Source organism: Narcine bancroftii, chromosome 3 (genome assembly GCF_036971445.1).
Source record: "Narcine bancroftii isolate sNarBan1 chromosome 3, sNarBan1.hap1, whole genome shotgun sequence".
Lineage (NCBI taxonomy): Eukaryota > Metazoa > Chordata > Chondrichthyes > Torpediniformes > Narcinidae > Narcine > Narcine bancroftii.
The window spans coordinates 186,175,854-186,198,342 of record NC_091471.1 but is presented as its reverse complement, the minus strand read 5'-3'; the positions used below and the strand labels follow the sequence as shown (position 1 = coordinate 186,198,342).

The 22,489-nt window shown below is 42.5% G+C and overlaps 1 protein-coding gene across 1 annotated transcript; it reads left to right on the top strand.

Annotated features, from left to right (window-relative positions):
- The first annotated feature begins 2,525 nt into the window (after nucleotides 1-2,525).
- nansa (N-acetylneuraminic acid synthase a) lies at nucleotides 2,526-21,524 on the top strand. The gene is made up of 6 exons (XM_069926089.1): nucleotides 2,526-2,706; nucleotides 14,355-14,570; nucleotides 19,057-19,156; nucleotides 19,229-19,383; nucleotides 19,924-20,190; nucleotides 21,216-21,524. Exons 1-6 carry the CDS (start codon nucleotides 2,575-2,577, stop codon nucleotides 21,405-21,407), a joined length of 1,062 nt encoding a protein of 353 aa, XP_069782190.1. The 5' UTR covers nucleotides 2,526-2,574; the 3' UTR covers nucleotides 21,408-21,524.
- The last annotated feature ends 965 nt before the right edge of the window (nucleotides 21,525-22,489 follow it).

Below are 22,489 nucleotides of genomic sequence, written 5' to 3'. Positions count from 1 at the left end.
TAATGAACTGCAATCGTGTTTATTTGGAAAAAATAACTTATAATTTGCAAAATAATTATTCTTTTTTTGTTAAAATGGAGTTTATGTTTGGATTGTATGGCTACTGGTAAAAGTTATGTAAAGAGTTGGCACGTTGATTAATTAATTTTAAATGTATAATTTTTTGTAAGGCTCCAAGGGGTGGGGGAGAGAGTTAAGATAGTGTAGCTAGTAGAGGGAGGGAGGGGGTGGGGGGGATATTACCATTATTTTTCATATTTTGTTTTTTTCTTTTATTTTTTTATATATCTGTATTTTTGTATCATTTTATTTTCTTTCTTTGTAATAATTTATAAAATTCTTAAAATTTTCAAAAGGGAATTGGTAATGTTTGAAATAAGTATTGTACCTGTGGGAATACGTTCATTTTAATGCAATTCACCCTCCCTATCAATGTTAGCGGTAATTCTTTCCAATTTTCCAAGTCTTCCTGTATTTTCCTTATTAATGGCTGATAATTTAGTTTGTACAAGTGGTTTAGGTTATTGTCTATCCTGATACCAAGATACTGTATCGCTTGTGATTGCCATTTAAAAGGAGATTCTTTTTTGAGTTCTATATAGTCCACATTACTCATTGTTATCACTTCACTTTTATTTCTGTTGATCTTGTACCCAGATATTTCTCCATGCTCCTTCAATTTCTTGAGTAACTCTTTTATTGATCTCTCTGGTTCTGCTAGGTATACTATGATGTTGTCTGCGAACAGACTGATTTTATACTCATTCTCCTTTATTTTTATCCCTTTTATTTTATTTTCCTTTCTTATCAGCTCTGCCAATGGTTCTATTGCCAAGGCGAACAATGAGAACAATGGGATCCCTGCCTAGTTGATCTGCTTAATTTGAACTGGCTCAATACATATCCATTTACCACTACTTTTGCCAATGGCCCATTATATAATGCCCTAATCCAATTAATATATTTTTCTGGCAGATTACATTTCTGTAACACTTTAAATAAGTAGTTCCACTCTACCCTGTCAAAGGCTTTTTCTTCATCTAACGCAACCACCACTGTTGGTCTTTTATTCCCTCGAGCTGCATGAATTAAATTAATAAATTTACAAACATTGTCTGCTGTTCGTCTTTTCTTGACAAATCCATTTTGGTCTTGATTTACTAATTTTGGTACATAGTCGGTCAATCTGTTTGCTAATAATTTTGCTATTATCTTATGATCTGCGTTTAGTAAGGAAATTGGTCTGTATGATGCTGGTGTTAATGGATCCTTCCCCGTCTTTGGTATTACTGTGATTATTGCTGTCTTGCATGATTCTGGTAAGTTTTGTGTTTCTTCCACCTGATTCATTACTTCCAGGAGGGGTGGGATTAATAACTCTTTAAATGTTTTATAAAATTCTATTGGAAATCCATCCTCCCCTGGTGTTTTATTGTTTAGTTGCTTTCATAATATGTCCTGTACTTCCTCTATTTCAAATGGAGGATCAGTTTACTTTGATCCTCTACTTGCAGTTGCAGCAATTCGATTTTAGCTAAGAACTCATCTATTTTATCATTTTTTCCTTCATTCTCGGTTTGGTAGAGTTGCTTATAAAATTCTTTAAAGTTTCCATTGATCTCTATTGGGTTGTATGTGATTTGTTTATCCTTTTTCCATGTCGCCAATATGGTTCTTTTAGCTTGCTCTGTTTTAAGTTGCTAGGCCAATATTTTATGTGTTTTTTTTCTCCCAATTCATAATGCCTTTGTTTAACAGTCCTTACAAGTGAAGTAACATTTCACTTGTGAATCTGCAGGGGTCATCCTCTGCATCCAAGGCTCTCATTGTGATTTCCTCTACATCAGAGGGACTGGACGCAGACTGGGAGATCGCTTTGGGGAGCACCTCAGCTCTGCTCACCGGAACAGCATGGATCTCCCAGTGGCCACCCAGTTCAATGTACCATCCCATTCCCTTGCTGACATGTCTGCCCATGGTCTGCACTGCTAGATTGAGACCACCTGCAAATTGGAGGACCAACACCGCATCTTTCGATTGGGCACCCTTCAACCGGATGGTATTAATATGGACTTCCTCAGCTTTTGTTCACCCCCCCTCCCCTTCACTTCTTCCCCCAGCTCTGTCTCTCTCCCTTTCCTGTGTCTCTCTTTGCATAGACATAATCAATTCTCACCTCTCCCCTGATCATCCCCAATTAATACGATTTGTTGGTCTGAATTCCTCCCCGATCCTGCATGGTCTGCATTCTGAGATTTCCTGGGGTTTCTTTTGCTCTTTCTGCTTAGCGGGCTCAGACCCAACAAGGGCAATATATCTTTGTCTCCTATAGACGCTGAAAGACCAGTCGAGTTCCTCCAGCATTTCGCTGTGTTTTTGACGTTTCACTGACCCACGAACTCGGAAGGCGTTTTGCAGGGTGGGAGAAAGCACGAGCGCCTGGCCCTGCGTCACCACGCAGACACGCAGCGAACGTGCAAGCTTCTGACAGACAGCCCCTGGATTGGCTGGCGCTGTCAGTGCCGCGCAGGCGTGGTGGAACGCGACTCCTTCCCTCACCCGACCCGAGCCGTGATGTTGCAGCAGTTCGATCTGTGCCCTGGCCGGCCCATTGGTGGCGACCACCCTTGCTTCATCATCGCCGAGATCGGCCAGAACCACCAGGGCAACCTGGATATCGCCAAGAAGATGATCCGCGTGGCCAAGGTGGGGCGCCGTGCCAGGGCTCCGGCGCGGATGGGGACCCAGGGGGAGGGAGCCCAGGTCCGGCGGGGACAAGGATCGCGATGCATTGTCGGGGCTCTCCGGGATGACCGCTCTGCTCCGCTTCCAAATGCCTCGAGTCCCAGGCACTTGGTGTCCGGTGTCTTAGACACTGAACGACAGCACTACGGGATAATTCCCTCTTTATTGCACGGAGCATTCATTAAGACACTGCCCATCCCTCGCTCCTTGCACGCATCACACCCTTCTGGACTGACTTCAGGTCCGCCTGTGTAGTCACTCACTTAAGCATTCTTTAGATTTTCCAGTTTCATACCCCTTTTTCTTGTTTCATACTCTCTTTATTTTCCTAATCTTTTAATTTTACCCTGGTGGTTTATCTAGGCTTTCCCGAACTTTTTGTTTCATTAAATTTGTCTGACATTAGATTTCTTTCATCGTAGCCTTGCCTTGTCGACACGCAGCGAACGTGCAAGCTTCTGACAGACAGCACCTGGATTGGCTGGCGCTGTCAGTGCCGCGCAGGCGTGGTGGAATTGGGTGGAATATGTAATTGCTAAATACAGCATTTAAAAAAAATTGCTACTTAACTAATTAGTTTTAACTCTATCAAATGGTTTAGATAATGCAATTTCTAGCATTGCCATTTGCTCTTTGCCGTAGTGTTTGCTGACTTCAATTAAGTAGCTTACTGGTTTTTGGTGAAAATCAAAAACTGCAGATAATGAAAATCTGAAATAAGGTCTGTGAATGCCAGAATCACTCAGTGGGATTGTCCTTTCATCTCTTCCCCATATTGGGACCGAGAAATTCCCTACCCATCTAGTCTGTGGCCTACAGCACCATTACAACTAAGCGTACTGCAGACTGGGTGCCTCTTTATTTTTCTCTCTCTCCATGTGTAAAACCTGACCTGCCTCAGAGCACACCTTCCAGCTAACTGTAATTTTTAGTCATTTGATCTTGCACTATCAGAGAAATTTCCTTGGTTCTACCTCTCCCCATCCTTCATTATGTACTTAAAACCAACTGACCTTATCGTTAGCTGTTTGTCCACAGATGCTTCCTGACATATTGATATTTTAATAATTCTCATCCTTTTTTGCTTCCAAGTTCAAGTACAACTGATTGCATAAGTACAACCCCTCGAAACAGCATTCTCCAGACCTTTTTTTAAAATTTTTTATTTTTCACACCATAAACCACATTGACCATGATACATACATTTTCCTTTTCAAATATATACAGTGCCATTTTCTCCCCCCCCTCCTCCCATCCCACCCTCCCTACCCCCCCATCCATTTAAAGTACAAAATCTAAGATACATTAAACCAGTCAAACAATGTTGTCATTCAATAAAAATAAACAAGAAATTCCACTGAATCAATTCTTTTCATTTCCTTCTCCTTTCGTTAATTTAGGTAGTGAATGTCCCCGGTAGGTTTTCTCTATTGTGTTTCATGTAAGGCTCCCATATTTGTTCAAATATTTCAATATTATTTCTTAAACTATATGTTATTTTTTCTAATGGAATACATTTATTCATTTCTATATACCATTGTTGTATTTTCAAATTATCTTCCAATTTCCAGGTTGACATAATACATTTTTTTGCTACGGCTAGAGCTATCTTAACAAATCTTTTTGTGCACCATCCAAATCAATTCCAAATTCTTTGTTTTTTATGTTACTTAGGAGGAAGATCTCTGGATTTTTTGGTATATTGTTTTCTGTAATTTTATTTAATATTTGATTGAGATCTTCCCAAAATTTTTCTACTTTCTCACATGTCCAGATTGCATGAATTATTGTTCCCATTTCTTTTTTACATCGAAAACATCTGTCAGATACTGTTGGGTCCCATTTATTTAACTTTTGAGGTGTAATGTATAGCCTGTGTATCCAGTTATATTGTATCATACGTAACCTCGTATTTATTGTATTTCTCATCGTTCCAGAACATAATTTCTCCCATGTTTCCTTTTTTATCTTTATATTTAAATCTTGTTCCCATTTTTGTTTAGTTTTACCATTTGTTTCCTCATTCTCCTTTTCTTGCAGTTTAATATACATATTTGTTATAAATCTTTTGATTATCATTGTATCTGTAATCACATATTCAAAGTTACTTCCCTCTGGTAACCTCAGACTGCTTCCTAATTTGTCCTTCAAGTAGGATCTCAATTGGTAATATGCCAGCACCGTATCTTGAGTTATATTGTATTTATCTTTCATTTGTTCAAAGGATAATAATCTATTTCCTGAAAAACAATTTTCTATTCTTTTGATCCCTTTTTTCTCCCATTCTCTAAAGGAAAGGTTATCAACTGATTTTGTAGTGACCGTAACTCCTCCCCACCCAGCCCCCCCCAGAAAAGATTTCAATTTTCATATGTAACAAAGGTCACTCTTTTAATTCCCTCCTTATTCCCTCTATTCCCTTTCCCTCCCTTATTAATTCTTGTCTATACTCTATATATTTTCCTTTAAATATGGATACATTCATGTATCTTTGGCTTGGCTTCGCGGACGAAGATTTATGGAGGGGGTAAAAAGTCCACGTCAGCTGCAGGCTCGTTTGTGACTGACAAGTCCGATGCGGGACAGGCAGACACGATTGCAGCGGTTGCAAGGGAAAATTGGTTGGTTGGGGTTGGGTGTTGGGTTTTTCCTCCTTTGCCTTTTGTCAGTGAGGTGGGCTCTGCGGTCTTCTTCAAAGGAGGTTGCTGCCCGCCAAACTGTGAGGCGCCAAGATGCACGGTTTGAGGCGTTATCAGCCCACTGGCGGTGGTCAATGTGGCAGGCACCAAGAGATTTCTTTAGGCAGTCCTTGTACCTTTTCTTTGGTGCACCTCTGTCACGGTGGCCAGTGGAGAGCTCGCCATATAACACGATCTTGGGAAGGCGATGGTCCTCCATTCTGGAGACGTGACCCATCCAGCGCAGCTGGATCTTCAGCAGCGTGGACTCGATGCTGTCGACCTCTGCCATCTCGAGTACTTCGACGTTAGGGGTGTAAGCGCTCCAATGGATGTTGAGGATGGAGCGGAGACAACGCTGGTGGAAGCGTTCTAGGAGCCGTAGGTGGTGCCGGTAGAGGACCCATGATTCGGAGCCGAACAGGAGTGTGGGTACGACAACGGCTCTGTATACGCTTATCTTTGTGAGGTTTGTCAGTTGGTTGTTTTTCCAGTCTCTTTTGTGTAGTCTTCCAAAGGCGCTATTTGCCTTGGCGAGTCTGTTGTCTATCTCATTGTCGATCCTTGCATCTGATGAAATGGTGCAGCCGAGATAGGTAAACTGGTTGACCGTTTTGAGTTTTGTGTGCCCGATGGAGATGTGGGGGGGCTGGTAGTCATGGTGGGGAGCTGGCTGATGGAGGACCTCAGTTTTCTTCAGGCTGACTTCCAGGCCAAACATTTTGGCAGTTTCTGCAAAGCAGGACGTCAAGCGCTGAAGAGCTGGCTCTGAATGGGCAACTAAAGCGGCATCATCTGCAAAGAGTAGTTCACGGACAGGTTTCTCTTGTGTCTTGGTGTGAGCTTGCAGGCGCCTCAGATTGAAGAGACTGCCATCCGTGCGGTACCGGATGTAAACAGCGTCTTCATTGTTGGGGTCTTTCATGGCTTGGTTCAGCATCATGCTGAAGAAGATTGAAAAGAGGGTTGGTGCGAGAACACAGCCTTGCTTCACGCCATTGTTAATGGAGAAGGGTTCAGAGAGCTCATTGCTGTATCTGACCCGACCTTGTTGGTTTTCGTGCAGTTGGATAATCATGTTGAGGAACTTTGGGGGACATCCGATGCGCTCTAGTATTTGCCAAAGCCCTTTCCTGCTCACGGTGTCGAAGGCTTTGGTGAGGTCAACAAAGGTGATGTAAAGTCCTTTGTTTTGTTCTCTGCACTTTTCTTGGAGCTGTCTGAGGGCAAAGACCATGTCAGTGGTTCCTCTGTTGTATACACACTATATATATATACACACACATATACCCCTTTATACACATACATATAGTTCATGGTCATTTTTACTCTCATTACGTGTCTTGATCTCTCTGCTTGTTTTGTAGTTGTTCTGCAAATTTCCTTGCTTCCGCTGGATCCGAGAATAGTCTGTTTTGTTGCCCTGGAATAACTATTTTAAGTACCGCTGGGTACTTTAACATAAATTTATATCCTTTTTTCCATAAGATCGTTTTTGCTGAATTGAACTCCTTCCTCTTCTTCAGGAGTTCAAAACTTATGTCTGGATAGAAAAAAATTTTTTGACCTTTATATTCCAGTGGCTTTTTGTCTTCTCTTACTTTCTTCATTGCTTTCTCCAATATACTTTCTCTTGTTGTATATCTTAAGAATTTTACCAAAATGGATCTTGGTTTTTGCTGCGGTTGTGGTTTCGGGGCTAAAGTTCTATATGCCCTCTCTATTTCCATTTCTTCCTGTAATTCTGGTCTTCCTAGGACCCTGGGGATCCAATCTTTTATAAATTCTCTCATATTCTTGCCTTCTTCATCTTCCTTAAGGCCCACTATCTTTATATAATTTCTTCTATTATAGTTTTCTATTATATCTATCTTCTGAGCTAACAGCTCATGTGCCTCTTTAACTTTTTTATTAGATTCTTCTAATTTCTCTTTTAATTCCTCTACTTCCATTTCTACAATTATTTCTCGTTCTTCCATATTTTCCACTCTTTTTCCTATCTCTGACATGGCCATTTCTATTTTATTCATTTTTTCTTCTGCATTCTTAATTCTTCTTTTTATCTCATTAAATTCTTGTAATTGCCATTCTTTCACTGATTCCATATATTCTTTAAAAAAAGATACATCCATTGTCTTGCCTTTCTCTTCTTCTTCCATTTCTTTCTGTTCTTCTTCTTCCTCTGGGTTGACCACCTGTTGTTTCCTTGTTTTCTTTTTACCCTCTTCTTTCTTGTTGTCGTTATTGTCTGTGTTCTGCACCTGCTGCTGTGCTGCAGGTGTCTCTCTCAGCTGTGGAGATCGACTCCTCAGCTGTTCCCCCCTCCAGTCAGTGTGTTTTTTTTCATGCGCGGTTGCGCACTTTTACTCGGCTCTGTGAGCCATTTTTGTAGTCCCGAGCCCAGGACTTCCACTGACCTGAGGGAGCGGGCTTCTCTCTCTGCGGCGGGCCTCTTCGGACAGGTAAGGCCTTCACCTTCTTCTTCCGACATTCTTTCTTCCTCTTTTCTTCCCGTTGTTTTCGACTTTTCTCTCTTCGCTGCCATTTTCTTCTCACCTTTATTTTTACTTTATTATAAATTTTAATCTTGTACCTTTGTGCTTTGTGTGTTTTTTTTAAACTTTTCGGGAGAGGGCTGGAATTCCCTGACCGGCCACTACTCCATCACGTGACTCCTCCCCATTCTCCAGACCTTGAGGAAAACATTGTTACAAGCCCAGAGGACCCCAAAACCCAGTACCAATAGATATTCGCCAAGACAAATGGTTACTTAAACAAAAGGTGCATTTAATTATCTTTAAACATGAAAACAGGATCATACTCTAACTTATCACTTAACCTAACTTAACCCCCTTTTAATTCTAAGCACATATATATGTGAGGTGTGTGTAAATTTAGAAAGTTCTTTAATTCACAGCCCAATCTCACTTCTCACTCCTCGAAGTTCACTGGTTGCAAACAATTCTTATATTGTGCACAGAATGTAACATTTATGAATTTCACCAGGCTTTGGTGGTTACTGCTCAAGAAGGTTCTTGTCAGTTTTCAGAGAGAGATTTGTTGTTTGCTGAACACAAACTGATCCCTTTTAATCAGCCACATCAGTGTCTTGTTGAAGAAACTTACCCCATTAGGGTTTTCCAGATGATAACCTCTTTCTTTCAGGTCACCACAGAGTTCCTTTATGTTTCTCTTATTTCAAGACCTCTCCTCTTGTATGGGCCATAAGGGCTTTGAACAGGCTGAACTAAGAACTCACAATGTGTCTTCAAAATGGGGTTTTTCCACAAGCTTGCCAGCTTGTCCTGTTCCAGTTCCAGTTGCTGCTGCTGAACTGTAAAAACTCCAGAACTGAATTCTCTCTCTCACACTCAGAAAAGCTTGTTTTACTCTCTCTCTGCTTGCACAGTGTAAGGTAAAACATCATGAGATGGGAATGTGTAAGGAGTTACCCTGTACAGGGCTGTAACAAGAAGGGGAGGTGTCCTTGTACTCCTGTTAGGTTAAACATCATGAGATGGGAATGTGCAGGGCTGTAACAAGATGTGAATGCATCCTTGTACTTACAAGATAAGAGAGACATTGATGGATTGAGAGGCAGGAAGCTAGCAGGGAAAGGATAGCAACAGTTTTAGTCATTGGACAAGTAATGATATGATGATGTTCTAAGCACATATCCAAGGGTATAAAAAATCACCATTTTGCTGATAACGGCAGAATGCATTCTCCGACTAACATGGTTAGTCGCAAGTGTTACAATCCGGTAATAAAGAACAAAGAACCCTGATTTCGACTCAGCCTGGTGTTTGTCTCACTCATTCATGAACAAAGCAGACCTAACAACAGCAAACTGCACTCAGTCTGCAGCTCCAATGAGTTCTTTCATCTGTTGCTTTTCAAAACAACAATCCATTAGTGAAGTCTCTATATGCACTCCCCAAAGCTTTTGCAAAGGCATTCAGAGTCGGCCTGTCTCGCTGGGGCAGAGATCCAGTATTTTAAATGACATCTCTTTTTAAGTGTTTGCATGTGACCTACACTAAAACCTGTCACACTTTATTTCCCCAAAACATATCTATTTACAATATAAACACAACATATTCTGTCACAACATGCAGACACCCAATTAGACATAACACACACCACTATATATGCAGGACAAATATAAATAATCTAAAAATAAATAAATATTGTTTAACCACCCAAGACGACTATTTATTAATGTGAGCTGTTCATTTAATCATTCAGCATTCTCACTACCTGTGGGAAGAAGGTGTTTCTCAGCCTGATGGTACTGGTTCTGATACACCTATATTTCTTTCTTGATGGGAGTAGCTGAAAGGTGCTGTGTGCAGAGAGGAAGGGGTTCTCAATGATCTTGTGTGCCCTCTTCAGACAACGATCCCGGTAGATCTTATTGATGGTGAGGGAGAGAGACTGCAGTGTTTCTCTCTGCCAGTTATAGTCCTGTAGATTGACCTCCAATCCACTTCTCTGCAGCAACTGTAGTACACTGATGCAGCTGGCCAGGATGTTCTCAATAGAGTTCCTGTAGAAGGTTGGTCGGGGGAGACAAATCCAGGCGGCCGAGGGACCGCGGTTGGCGAAGACTGCTGAGGGATCACGGCTGGGGGAGATGGTCGGGCGTCCGAGGGACCGACGGTTGGGGGAGAGTGCTGGGCGGCCGAGGGACCGGCGGTCGGGGGAGGTGGCTGAGGGACTGAAGTTGGGGGAGGTGGCTGAGGGACCGGCAGTTGGGGAGACAGCTGGGCGACTGCTGGGGGTGGATACGGCAGCACAAACATCGGGTGGGCTTTCCGAATTCCAGAAACATCCAAAATTCGGAACACGCTGTTCCCCCAAGGGTTCTGGATAAAGGATCGTGTACCTGTACTTCCACCTCTTCTCTGTAGTGTGACTTATTGTTGCTGATGAAACCAGTTACTGTTGTTTCATCTGCAATCTTGATGACATTGTTGGAGCTGGATCTGGTGATGCAATCGTGGATCAGTAGCACAGGGCTGTCTTCATTGAGGCCTGATACTTTGATACCAGGATGATTGTGGCTGTCTTGAAATCCACAGTGACGATGGACTGGTGCAGTGAGGGGTTGAAGATGCCCATCAATTGGTCTGTGCAGTCCCTAAGTACTTGACCAGGTATTTTTTTCAGGTCCCCCCACCTCGTGTGGGTTCATCTTGGATAGGGTTCTCTTCACCTTGGCCGCAGCTATGCAGGAGGCTTGTTCATCAGGGGGGTCGTGTAGCTTTCTTTGGCATCAACCTGTTTTCTCATCAAACTGCGCATAATGTTCAGTCTGTCTGGAAGGAAGATATCATTGTCTTTGACTTCCAAGGTTGTTTTGTGGTCTGTTATAATTTTGATCCCTTGCCACATGTGCCTTGTGTAGCCAGTGTTGCACAACTGTCTATGCGTACCCACGCTTTGCCTTCCGGATTGCACAGGAGAGTTCAGCCCTGGCTGATCTTAGTGTCGTCTTGTCTCCTGTCTTGAAGATAGCAACACGAGCTCTGAGAAGAGCCCAGACCTCTGCAGCCAACCATAGTTTCTGGTTAGCTCTGGGTTGTGAAGCATTTGATGTTGGTGATATTTTCAATTCACTTGCTAATGTGGCCAGTCACCTAGCTCGTGTACTCCTCTATGTTTACGTGACTGTTGTAGGTGACCGTCTCCCTGTAGCAACTCCAGTCCATGGTCTCAAAGCAGTCTTGCAGCCTCCTTTCCTGACTCTCCAAGTTTATGATCTCTGAGCATTCTGATGTCTTGAAACTGCATTTGCACCAACAGCAACCTCGCCCTCAATGTCACCAAAACCAAGGAGCTAAATGTTGAAGAATGGGAAACCAGAGGTGTATGATCTGGTGATTATTGGGGGATCAGAGGTGGAGAGGGTGAGCAAATTTCTTGGGAGTCACTATCTCAGAGGATCTTTCTTGGAGCCATCATACTAATGGCACCATGAAGAAAGCCTTTCGGTGCCTCTACTTCCTCTGGAGTTTGTGGAGGTTTGGTATGACATTGGAAATCCTGGCAAATTTCTACATGTTGGTGGAATGTGTGCTGACCAGCTACATCATGGTCTGGTGTGGGGACACCAATACCTTTGAGCATCAAGCCCTGCAAAAGGTGCCGCACAATTAAGATACCTATCAGATTTTTATCAAACAAGGGAAAAGCCAGATTGGACTAGATTAGAACTAGATAAAATAGGGGAGAAGATACCTGAACATATATTATATAAATGGGATGAAAAATTGGTACAACGTAGGAATTATCCAGTATTACATCATCTGCTCAATATTTGGAAGAAGATTCGTGTAGAAAGGAATAAAACAAATTACCAACTACCAAAACTAATACTGACGCAAAATCAGCTAATCCCTTTTACAATAGATAACCTTTCCTTTAGAGAATGGGAGAAAAAAGGGATCAAAAGAATAGAAAATTGTTTTTCGGGAAATAAATTATTATTCTTTAAACAAATGAAGGATAAATATAATATAACTCACGATACAGTGTTAGCATACTACCAACTGAAATCCTACTTGAAGGACAAATTGGGAAGCAGTCTGAGGTTACCAGAGGGAAGTAATATGTGATTACAGACACAATGATAATCAAAAAATTTGTAACAAACATGTATATTAAACTACAAGAAAAGGAGAATGAGGAAACAAATGGTAAAACTAAACAAAAATTGGAACAAGATCTAAACATAAAGATAAAGAATGAAACATGGGAGAGGTTACGTATGATACAATATAACTGGATACTCAGGCTATACATTACACCTCAAAAGTTAAATAAATGGGACTCAACAGTATCTGACAGATGTTTTCGCTGTAAAAAGGAAATGGGAACAACAATTCATGCAATTTGGACATGTGAGAAAGTGAAAAAATTTTGGGAAGATCTAAACCAGATATTAAATAAAATCACAAAAAGCAATATACCAAAAAACCCAGAGATCTTCCTCCTAAGTAACATAAAAAACAAATAATTTGGACTCAATTTGGATGGTGCACAAAAAAGATTTGTTATGATAGCCCTAGCTGTAGCAAAAAAATGTATTATGTCAGCCTGGAAATTAGAAGATAATTTGAGAATACAACAATGGTATATAGAAATGAATAAATGTATTCCGTTAGAAAAAATAACATACAATTTAAGAAATAACATTATAATATTTGAACAAATATGGGAGCCATACATGAAACATAATAGAGAAAACCTACTGTGGACATTACCACCTAAAATGACAGAAGGAGAAGAGAATGAAAAGAACTGACTCAGTGGAATTTCTTGTTTATTTTTATTGAGTGACAACATTGTTTGACGGGTTTAATGTATCTTATTTTCTGAACTTTAAATAAATGGGAGGGGAGGTAGGGAGGGAGGGAGGGGAGGAGGGTGGGGGGAGAAAATGACACTATATATTTGAGAAGGAAAATGTATGTATCTTGATCTATATGGTTTATAGTGTGAAAAATAAAAAATGTAAAAAAAAAGCCCTGCAAAAGGTAGTCACAGCCCAGGATATTACAGGCAAAACCCTTCCCACCACCGAGAAACTTACAGGGAACACTGGCGTTGGAGAGCAGCAGCAATCATCAAGGATCCACACTACCCAGCACATGCTTTGTTCTTGCTGCTGCCATCAGGAAAGAGGTATAGGTGCCACAAGACTCACATCACCAGGTTCAGAATCAGCTGCTACCCCTCCACCATCAGACTTCTCAGCAGTCAGGGACTTGATGGTACTGGTTCTGATACTTTTGCATTTTATTTTTTCCCCTCTCTGAATTGAAGTTTGTTTACTTTTCTTTATTTGTTTACGTATATGCTGTGTACAGTTTTTTTTTGCACTGCCAGTAAGTGGTAATTCTGCCTCGCCTGCAGGAAAAGGAATCTCGGGGTTATATGTGATGTCACACATGTACTCTGACAATAAATCTGAAATCTGAATCTGCTAATTCTAGTCTCTTGCTCACTTTATGTGTCTGACTATTATAGATGTAATCCATGACCCTGTGAATAGCACAGTTTCCTTTCAGAATTGGTTCTGCACTGCTCTGCTCCAAGCTCTCCAGTGAAGGAGTGCTGCCTAGTTAGGTGACATTTTCTGGACTGGGTGTGGAAGTTGATTCAAGATTCCTTTATTGTCATGTAATAGTACCGAACAAGTATTATTACACAAAATTGCCTTCTACTGGCAAAGAGTCACCATTAATGTTGCCCAGTGCCCCTTAGAGTAAGAGAGAAAGAGAATCCCTTTGGAGTCACTGAACATCCATGTATTCGCCTTGAGTGCTTCCGCAGCCTCTGCAGCTACACAGATCTCTGTTCGGTCCATTGACATTCTGATCTCCAGATCCAAACCTCTTAACACGAACAGGAAGCCTTCAGTGCCTGAGGCCCCTTGGGAGCCCTTCTTGCCCTCAGCACCCTCTCGAATCCCGGCTCCAATACCTGGTTCCCATGAGCCAGTGTCCAGCAGCCTACGTAGGTCCCCCAACTGCGTTACCCACAGCCTGTGTGGGTCCCCCAACCGCATGTCACCACCAGTCTGTGTGGGTTCCCCAACCGCAAGTCTCTGTTAGTCTGTGGTCCCTTCAGCCACTGGTCCGCTACTGTGGTCACCCATCTTGATTGAAGAGATCCAGTGTACTATTCTGAAGAGCAGAGAAGATCTCTGTACTTGAGCCAACATTATTCTCTTATCAGTCCCATTGATTAACTGATGTTTCACCATGAGATGACAATTGTACTTTTGTCTTCAGGGCTTTGGAATATCTAGTAAATGTCCTGAAGTGCTGTATAAATGCACACCTTTTGCTAGTTTAACCAGAGATTGAAATTTTATGTTTGTGGCTTTTTTTGTTGTTAATCTGTGTTGTTTATTTCCTTTAGGAATGTGGGGCAGATTGTGCTAAATTTCAGAAGAGTGAGTTGGAGTACAAATTTAATAAGGCAGCTCTGGCGAAGCCATACCTGTCCCAGCACTCCTGGGGATCTACATATGGTGATCACAAACGCCACCTGGAATTCACTCATGAACAATACAGGGAGCTGTCAAAATTTGCACAAGAAATTGGCATCTTTTTCACAGCATCTGGTATGGATGAGGTGGGTACCGACCCTGCGTTTCTATCAACTAGTTTGTTCCTGGTTTGTGACCCCATGTGGTGATTATGGGCAGAGCCTGGGGTCCACACTGGTTATCCCCATAGTCTCCTGTAGCCCCTTTCCCTGAAATGCCCATCCTGTTCACTGTGCCAAGTGAATGTAAACTGGGCACCTTTTGAAGTGGTCCAGTTACTGGTTGCCTGCCTGCCGGACCATGTATACAGTGTTTTAGATGCTGCATGGTATTGAACTTTCTTGCCCTGTTATAGGTGACCCTTTCTTTTCTTCCCCAACCCCCCATAACATAGAGGAGGGGGGGGGAATTGTTTGTGTTATTAGAAAATTGTCCTTTCGAGATGTTGTAGCACAAAGTCATGTTATTTGTGTTCTTGTCAAGAAGTGCAAATTGAAGATAATTATTTATTTACTTTTATAACATAACAATTACAGCACGGAAACAGGCCATTAGGCCCTTCTAGTCCGCACCGAACCAAACACCCCTTTCTAGCCCCACCTCCCTGCACAATGCCCATAACCCTCCATCTTCTTCTCATCCATATACCTGTCCAACCTTTTCTTAAATAATACAATTGACTCTGCCGCCACTATTTCTCCCGGAAGATCATTCCACACGGCTACCACTCTCTGAGTAAAGAAGTTCCCCCTCATGTTACCTCTAAACCTCTGCCCCTTAATTCTTAACTCATGTCCTCTTGTTTTAATCTTTCCTCCTCTTAACGGAAATAGTCTATCCACATCCAATCTGTCTATCCCTTTCATAATCTTAAATACTTCTATCAAATCCCCTCTCAACCTTCTACGCTCCAAAGAATAAAGACCTAATCTGTCCAATCTCTCCCTATACTCTAGATGCTTAAACCCAGGTAACATTCTGCTAAACCTTCTCTGCACTCTCTCCACTCTGTTTATATCCTTCCTATAATTAGGCGACCAGAACTGCACACAGAACTCCAAATTAGGCCGCACCAACGTCTTATACAATCTCAACATCACCTCCCAACTCCTATATTCCATGCAATGATTGATAAAGGCCAGCATACTAAAAGCCTTCTTCACCACCCTATTCACGTGAGTTTCTACCTTCAGGGAACGATGTACCGTTACTCCTAAATCTTTCTGCTCTTCTGTATTCCTCAATGCTCTCCCATTTACCACATATGTCCTATTCTGATTCTTCTTACCAAAATGAAGCAGCTCACACTTATCAGCATTAAATTCCATCTGCCATTTTTCAGCCCACTTTTCTAAGCAGCCCAAATCCCTCTGCAATCCTTGAAAACCTTCTTCATTATCCACTATTCCACCTATCTTAGTATCGTCTGCATATTTACTAATCCAATTTACCACCCCATCATCTAGATCATTAATGTATATAACGAACAACAATGGGCCCAATACAAATCCTTGAGGCACACCACTGGTCACCGGCCTCCAACCTGACAGACAATTATCCACTACCACTCTCTGGCCTCTCCCTTTCAGCCAATGTTCAATCCATTTGACTATCTTAAAATTTATACCTAAAGACTGCACCTTCCTAACTAACCTTCCATGTGGTACCTTATCGAAGGCCTTACTGAATTCCATATAGACAAAATCCACTGCGCTACCCTCATCCACATTCCTAGTCACCTCTTCAAAAAATTCAATCAGATTGGTCAAACATGACCTTCCTCCCACAAATCCATGTTGAGTGCTCCTGATCAGATCCTGTCTATCCAGATGTTTATAAGTACTATCTCTAAGAATTTTCTCCATTAATTTACCTACCACAGACGTCAAACTTACAGGCCGATAGTTGCCAGGCTTCCTCCTTGAACCCTTTTTAAATAACGGAACCACATGCGCAATGCGCCAATCCTCCGGCACTATCCCCATATCTAATGACATTTGGAAAATTACCGCCAGAGCCTCTGCTATTTCCTCCTTCACTTCTCTCAATGTCCTGGGGAAGATCCCGTCTGGTCCCGGAGACTTATCCACCTTTATATTCTTCAAAAGCCTTAAAACTACACCTTTTGTAATCTCTATATTCCCCATATTTACCCAATTTGCTTTTTTTTATCTCATATCTCCCAATATCCTTCTCCTTAGTGAATACCGAAGAAAAGAAACTGTTCAATATCTCCCCCATTTCTCTAGGCTCCACACACAGTTTTCCGCTCTGATTTTCTAAGGGACCAATTTTGTCTCTAGCTTTCCTCTTACCATTTTCCCACATAAATTTTGTGAAAGTGTTCTGTATCACAAAATTTTGGATTATGAATTCTGTACGGGGGTATTTCTGTGGTCTGAATGCTGTAGCACATAACCATATAACCATTTACGGAGCGGAAACAGGCCATGTCGGCCTTTCAACTCCGCACCAGTTCACTAGAACAACTCCACTAGCTCAAACCTCCCGCTCACCGCCACGTGATGTTCAGGTTGAAATTTTTTGATGCATTGATAAACATATCCATGTTTTCTGAATTGCCCCACATTCTGTGGCTTCTGCTGCCGCCTTGAACCAGCTACTTGGATGGTGGTGGACCTTCTGGAACTGAATACCTGGCTCCTGGAGTGCACCAGGATCCCTGAGGTAGAGTCAGACTTCCCTCTCCGTCACCCAGCTGTGGTAGTGATAGGATGGAGGTATAGTGTTACAATACAGAAGCAGCCCACCACACCCATGCATGCTATCCTCCACTAATAATTATGATCTTCCTACACCTTGCTGATTCAAGGGCTTATCTAGATACTTCAAGGTTGCGAGAGTCTCTGCCTCCACTATCCCTCAAGCAGGCCATTCCAGACCTGAATGAGAAAGTTCTTCCTTGGGTCTCTTCCGAACCCCTAGATTGAATTTAATGGGGCAAGAGCGAGGTGCTGCACCTTGGTGAGTTGAACTAGGGTAAAAGTTGCACGGCAAATAGCAGGGTTCTTCACAATGATGTAGAGCAGAGAGTCTTCAGAGTACAGGTACATGGTTTGATGAAAGTAGCAATATGGAGGTTTGGAGAGCCTGCCTTCACGAGTCAGTGCAGCGAATAGAGGAGCAGGAACACCATGTTACAGCTGTGCAAGATGTTGGGAGTGTTGTGCGCGGTTAGAGCATAGAACAGTACAGCACAGGAGCAGGCCCTTCGATCCACGGTGTCTGTGACAATCATGATACCCAAGTGAAACTCTATCTCTGCTGCTTTCAGATGATCCATGTCCCACTATCACTTCCAAATTCATGTGACGCCTCATAAACATGACTATTGTATCTGCTTCCACCACTATTCATGGCAGCCCATTCCAGGGCACCTACCACTCTGTGTACAAAAAAAACTTGCTCGCACATCATCTTTAAACTTTGCTCTGTCTGCATTAAAAAGGCGAGGATTCCCACATTTCAATTCCGTGCCCCATTCCTACCCTTGCTGGTCCATGGCCTCATGCATTGCCAAACCAAGGCTACCCAAAAACTGGAGAAGCAAAACCAAATATTCCGCCTGGGCACTCTCCAACTGAATTGCATTAACATTAACTTCTCCGGTTTCTGCTGGACCACTCTCCATTCTCCCTCTCTTCCCTATCCCTTTATCTTCTTTCCTCAAGCTTTCCATCCCCTTTCCTCTCCATTCGAGAGCTATCCCCTCCCCATCACCTTATTTTCTCTCTCGTCCCCTCCCACTCATATTCACCTATGATCTCTTGCCTGGGGGCCTGTACTTCCCCTCCACCCCCGCACCCCCCCGGCAATCCCCCATCATTTTATTCTGTGAAGGGCTCAGGTCTGCTACATAGAACATTGTGTGACTTACTGAGTTTCTCCAACATTTTTGTATAAACCACCTGTACAATCACAGCATCTGCAGAGTTTCTTTTTAACTTCTTTAAACTTTATTTTCCTTTAGTGCATGACATTTTTGCCCAGGTAAAAAAGGTTCTGTCCACCCTATCAATATCTATCAGGAATCCCCTTAGCATCCAACACTCCAGAGAAAAAAAACCCAAGTCTGTCCATAATTCTAACCAGGCAATATTCTGTGATAAAGAAGTTAAACAGGAATATCTGCAGATGCTGTGATTGTAACTTAATTCACAACCTCCCTGCAATTGTGCAACCATAATTCCATGCAAACCTTTAACTGAGGCTTAACCAAAGTTTTCTATAGATCATGCTTTTACTAGCTGATTGATATCACCCAATCAATGGTACCAGTTTTTGTGTCATTTGAAAACTTGCTGACCATGTCTCTTTCATTTGTTTTTAAATCGCTGACATGTATGATAAACAGTGAGGGTCCAAGCACTGATCCTTGTTGTTCACCACTTCTAATTACAGAGATGCAGATCCAGCAGTGAAGAAGTCCTAGCCAGATCCCTGTGCTACCCCACAGATCACAGGTTTTACTCACAAACCAGCCCACCAGTGAAAGGAGTGAGCTTCCTGTTGACTCTGAGTGAAGAGTAAAGTGAACTTTTTGTCTTTTAGATGGCAGTAGAATTCCTTCATGAGCTAAATGTGCCTTTCTTGAAAGTGGGTTCCGGTGACACCTCTAATTTTCCATACCTAGAGAAAGCTGCCAGGAAAGGTGAGTGTGAAATGCTAATTCCCCCAGCTGCCCTTAGTTCCCACTGTGCCGACTCATTTCTCTTGGTTACAGGGCGCCCGATGGTTATTTCCAGTGGGATGCAAAGCATGGCAATCATGAGGAAGGTTTACCAAACCATGAAATCCACCAAAACCAAGTTCTGCTTTCTTCAGTGCACCAGTGCCTACCCACTGGAACCGAAGGATGTTCATCTGCGTGTTATCACTGTTAGTATAAACCCCACAGGTGATCCCACCATGACTGACAACTGGTGTTCTTCGTATTCTTGCCTCCCCATAATTTTTACAATCATTGTCAAGCAGTTACAGCTCAGAAACAGGCCTTTTGGCTCATTGCTGTACAGAACCATCCTTCCACACCTTGCTCACTGTCTGGCTCCTCCTTTCCTTGACTCCCACTTCCCCTTTCTCTGACACTTTGCTCTTTCCCTTCTTGCTCTTCTCTGCTACTCCGCCACCCCCCCCACCCCCATCCATGGCTACAATCTCTGCCCCTTCACTATTCATCAACATTCCAGGGATTGATTGTCCTTCAGTGTCTCCCACTGACACTTGTGACACCATCCTCCACTCAGTGCTTTTGTCCCACCTAGAATCTGAGCTCAGTTTCTTGGTTCTTGATGCCTGGCTCTGCGGCTTGGACAAAGTTGGAATGGAGTCAATATTTCACTGATTCCAGGCCAAGGGAGATGTTAGCCAGCTACACAGGGTTGTTAACCTTTCTTATTGACTTCATGATCCCTCCAGGAATATCAGAAGGAATTTCCGGACATTCCCATTGGATACTCTGGCCATGAAACTGGAATAGCGATAAGCATTGCAGCAGTTGCTCTGGGAGCCAAGGTGTTGGAGCGACACTTGACATTGGACAAGACGTGGAAGGGCAGTGACCACCAAGCCTCTCTGGAGCCCGATGAGCTACGAGATCTGGTGTGCTCTATCCGCACAGTGGAGACGGCCCTGGGCTCTCCCCTCAAACACTTCTTGCCCTGTGAGACAACCTGCCACAATAAGGTATCCCAGGCATCAGCTGCCTTTGGCTTTCTTATTGTGTTAAGTGAAGACGATTGGATTATTCCTATATTGTCATACTCTCAAAAAGTGATCAGGGTTAAAGAATTCCCATCTTTGTGGAAAACCTTGGCACCCGTGTAATGTTTGGCGTGAACTATGAAATGAGAGTTTATTGTCATGTGCCTGAGGACAATGTACAGATGCACAGATATTCTTAACTGCTGCTGCCACACAGGTGTGCACAATACATCAACTACACTTGAATAAATTAAATTATCACAAGATGATGGGAGCAGAAGTAGGCTATTCATTTCATCGAGTTTGCAACACCATTCCATCATGATCTGATCTGTTTTTCCACTCAGGCCCACTCCCTGGCCCCATAACCTTTGATACCCTGACTATTCAAATTTCTATCAATATCTGCCTTAAATAATCCCAATGACCTGATTCCATAGCTTGCCCATGACAGTTCTTCCACATCTCTGTTTTAAATGTGTACCCTTTGTAACACGCATCGAAAGAACCAAAGACTTGTTGATCCAAACCAAGGCTTTTATTAACTTTTCACAAGTAGGTCGACCAGTCCAGAATGACCTGGTCTGGCTAGGAGCAATCCTTTATGACCTGCCAGTAGGTGTGGCTACACTCTCAGCCAATCACAGTCATCCTACACTACCATCTGTACAGATACACATTGGTGATAGAATCTGTACTATCACACCCTTCAATCCTGAAGTTGTTCCCTCTTGTCCTAGACTCGTCTACCATGAGAAATAACTTTGCCACATTTTCTCTGCCCAGGCCTTGCAATATTCAAAATACTTCTATGAAGGGACCTCCAAAAAATTAATTCCAGGAATCATTCTTGTGAATCTTCTCTGAACCCTGGTGCCATGAAATAGAAAGATAAAGAATATAAAAAGTCAGAAAGATAAATATTCAGTTGTTTCCTGTGCAAATGTAGTTCTCCCTGAATGGTCATTCTTCAAAACAGTTCCTACTTCTCTCTCTCTCTTCTGCAGCTGGGGAAGTCGGTTGTGGCCAAGGTGGATATTCCAGTGGGAACAGTCCTGACCCTGGACATGATGACTGTGAAGGTGGCAGTGCCCAAAGGTGTTGAACCGAGCAACATTTTCAACCTGGTTGGAAAACAAGTTACAGCAAACATAGGTGCGGATGAAACCATCACTGATGACCTCGTCGGAAAGCCCTAAGGTTACATGGAGGCAATCGATGCTTAAATGAAGCAAGGTAGAATTGTGCCATGACTGGGTTTTAAATTAATAAACAAATTGTTAAATAAATTAAATAAAATCCAAGTGCTGCATCAAGCATTGTGGTGAATTCCATTAGTGACCATCTTAATCAAAAGCATTTATAGATGTGGATAAGGTAGGATATTCTTACATCAAATTGTCCTTGAAGTAGTGGTGGAGTGGCTGTAGCCCTGGTGAAGATGTTCCTTTAGTGCTGGTTTAGAAGGAACATTCTAGGACTTAAACACAGCTACAACAAAGAGCCCATGATAGCAAGTTAAGTTTGTTGTCATCTGATTGTACAAGTACAGCCTGACAAAACAGCATTCTCCAGTCGTCGGTGCTAAAACATGCATACATACAACCAGACATAGCACACATACAGACAAATAATACATATGCAACACAAGTATTTTATCTATATAAATAAATATTGTTTTGAATACATGAGTCTCGAATGGTTAGTGTGAGGAGTTTGTTTGGTCGTTCAGCATTCTCACTGCCTTTGGGAAGAAGCTGTTCCTCAGCCTGGTGGTGCTGGCTCTGATACTCCTGTATCTCTTCCCTGATGGGAGTAGCTGAAAGATGCTGTTTGCAGGGTAGAAGGGGTCCTCAATGATTTTGTGAATCCTCTTCAGACAACGATCCTGGTAGATCACATTGATGGGGGGGGGGTGGGGGGGGGCGATGGGGGAAGGGAAACTCCAGTGATCCTCTCTGCTACTCTTATGGACCAGTGGATTGACCTCCTATCTATTTCTCTGCAGTAACCATACCACACTGATGCAGTTGGTCAGGATGCAAGTTAGAGCTCCTAGAGAAGGTTGACGTAATAGTGGTTGGTAGCCTTGCCTGCTTCAATCTTCTCAGGAAGTACAGTTGCTGTTGCACCTTCCTGACAAGAGAAGAGATAATGAGTGTCCATGGTAGGTCACTAGTTAAATGAACTCCAAGGAACTTAGTTCTCTTCACTCTACAACATAGTTGTTGATGTGTAGTGTAAGGTTGTTTCTAGTCTTCCTGAAATTCATGATCATCTC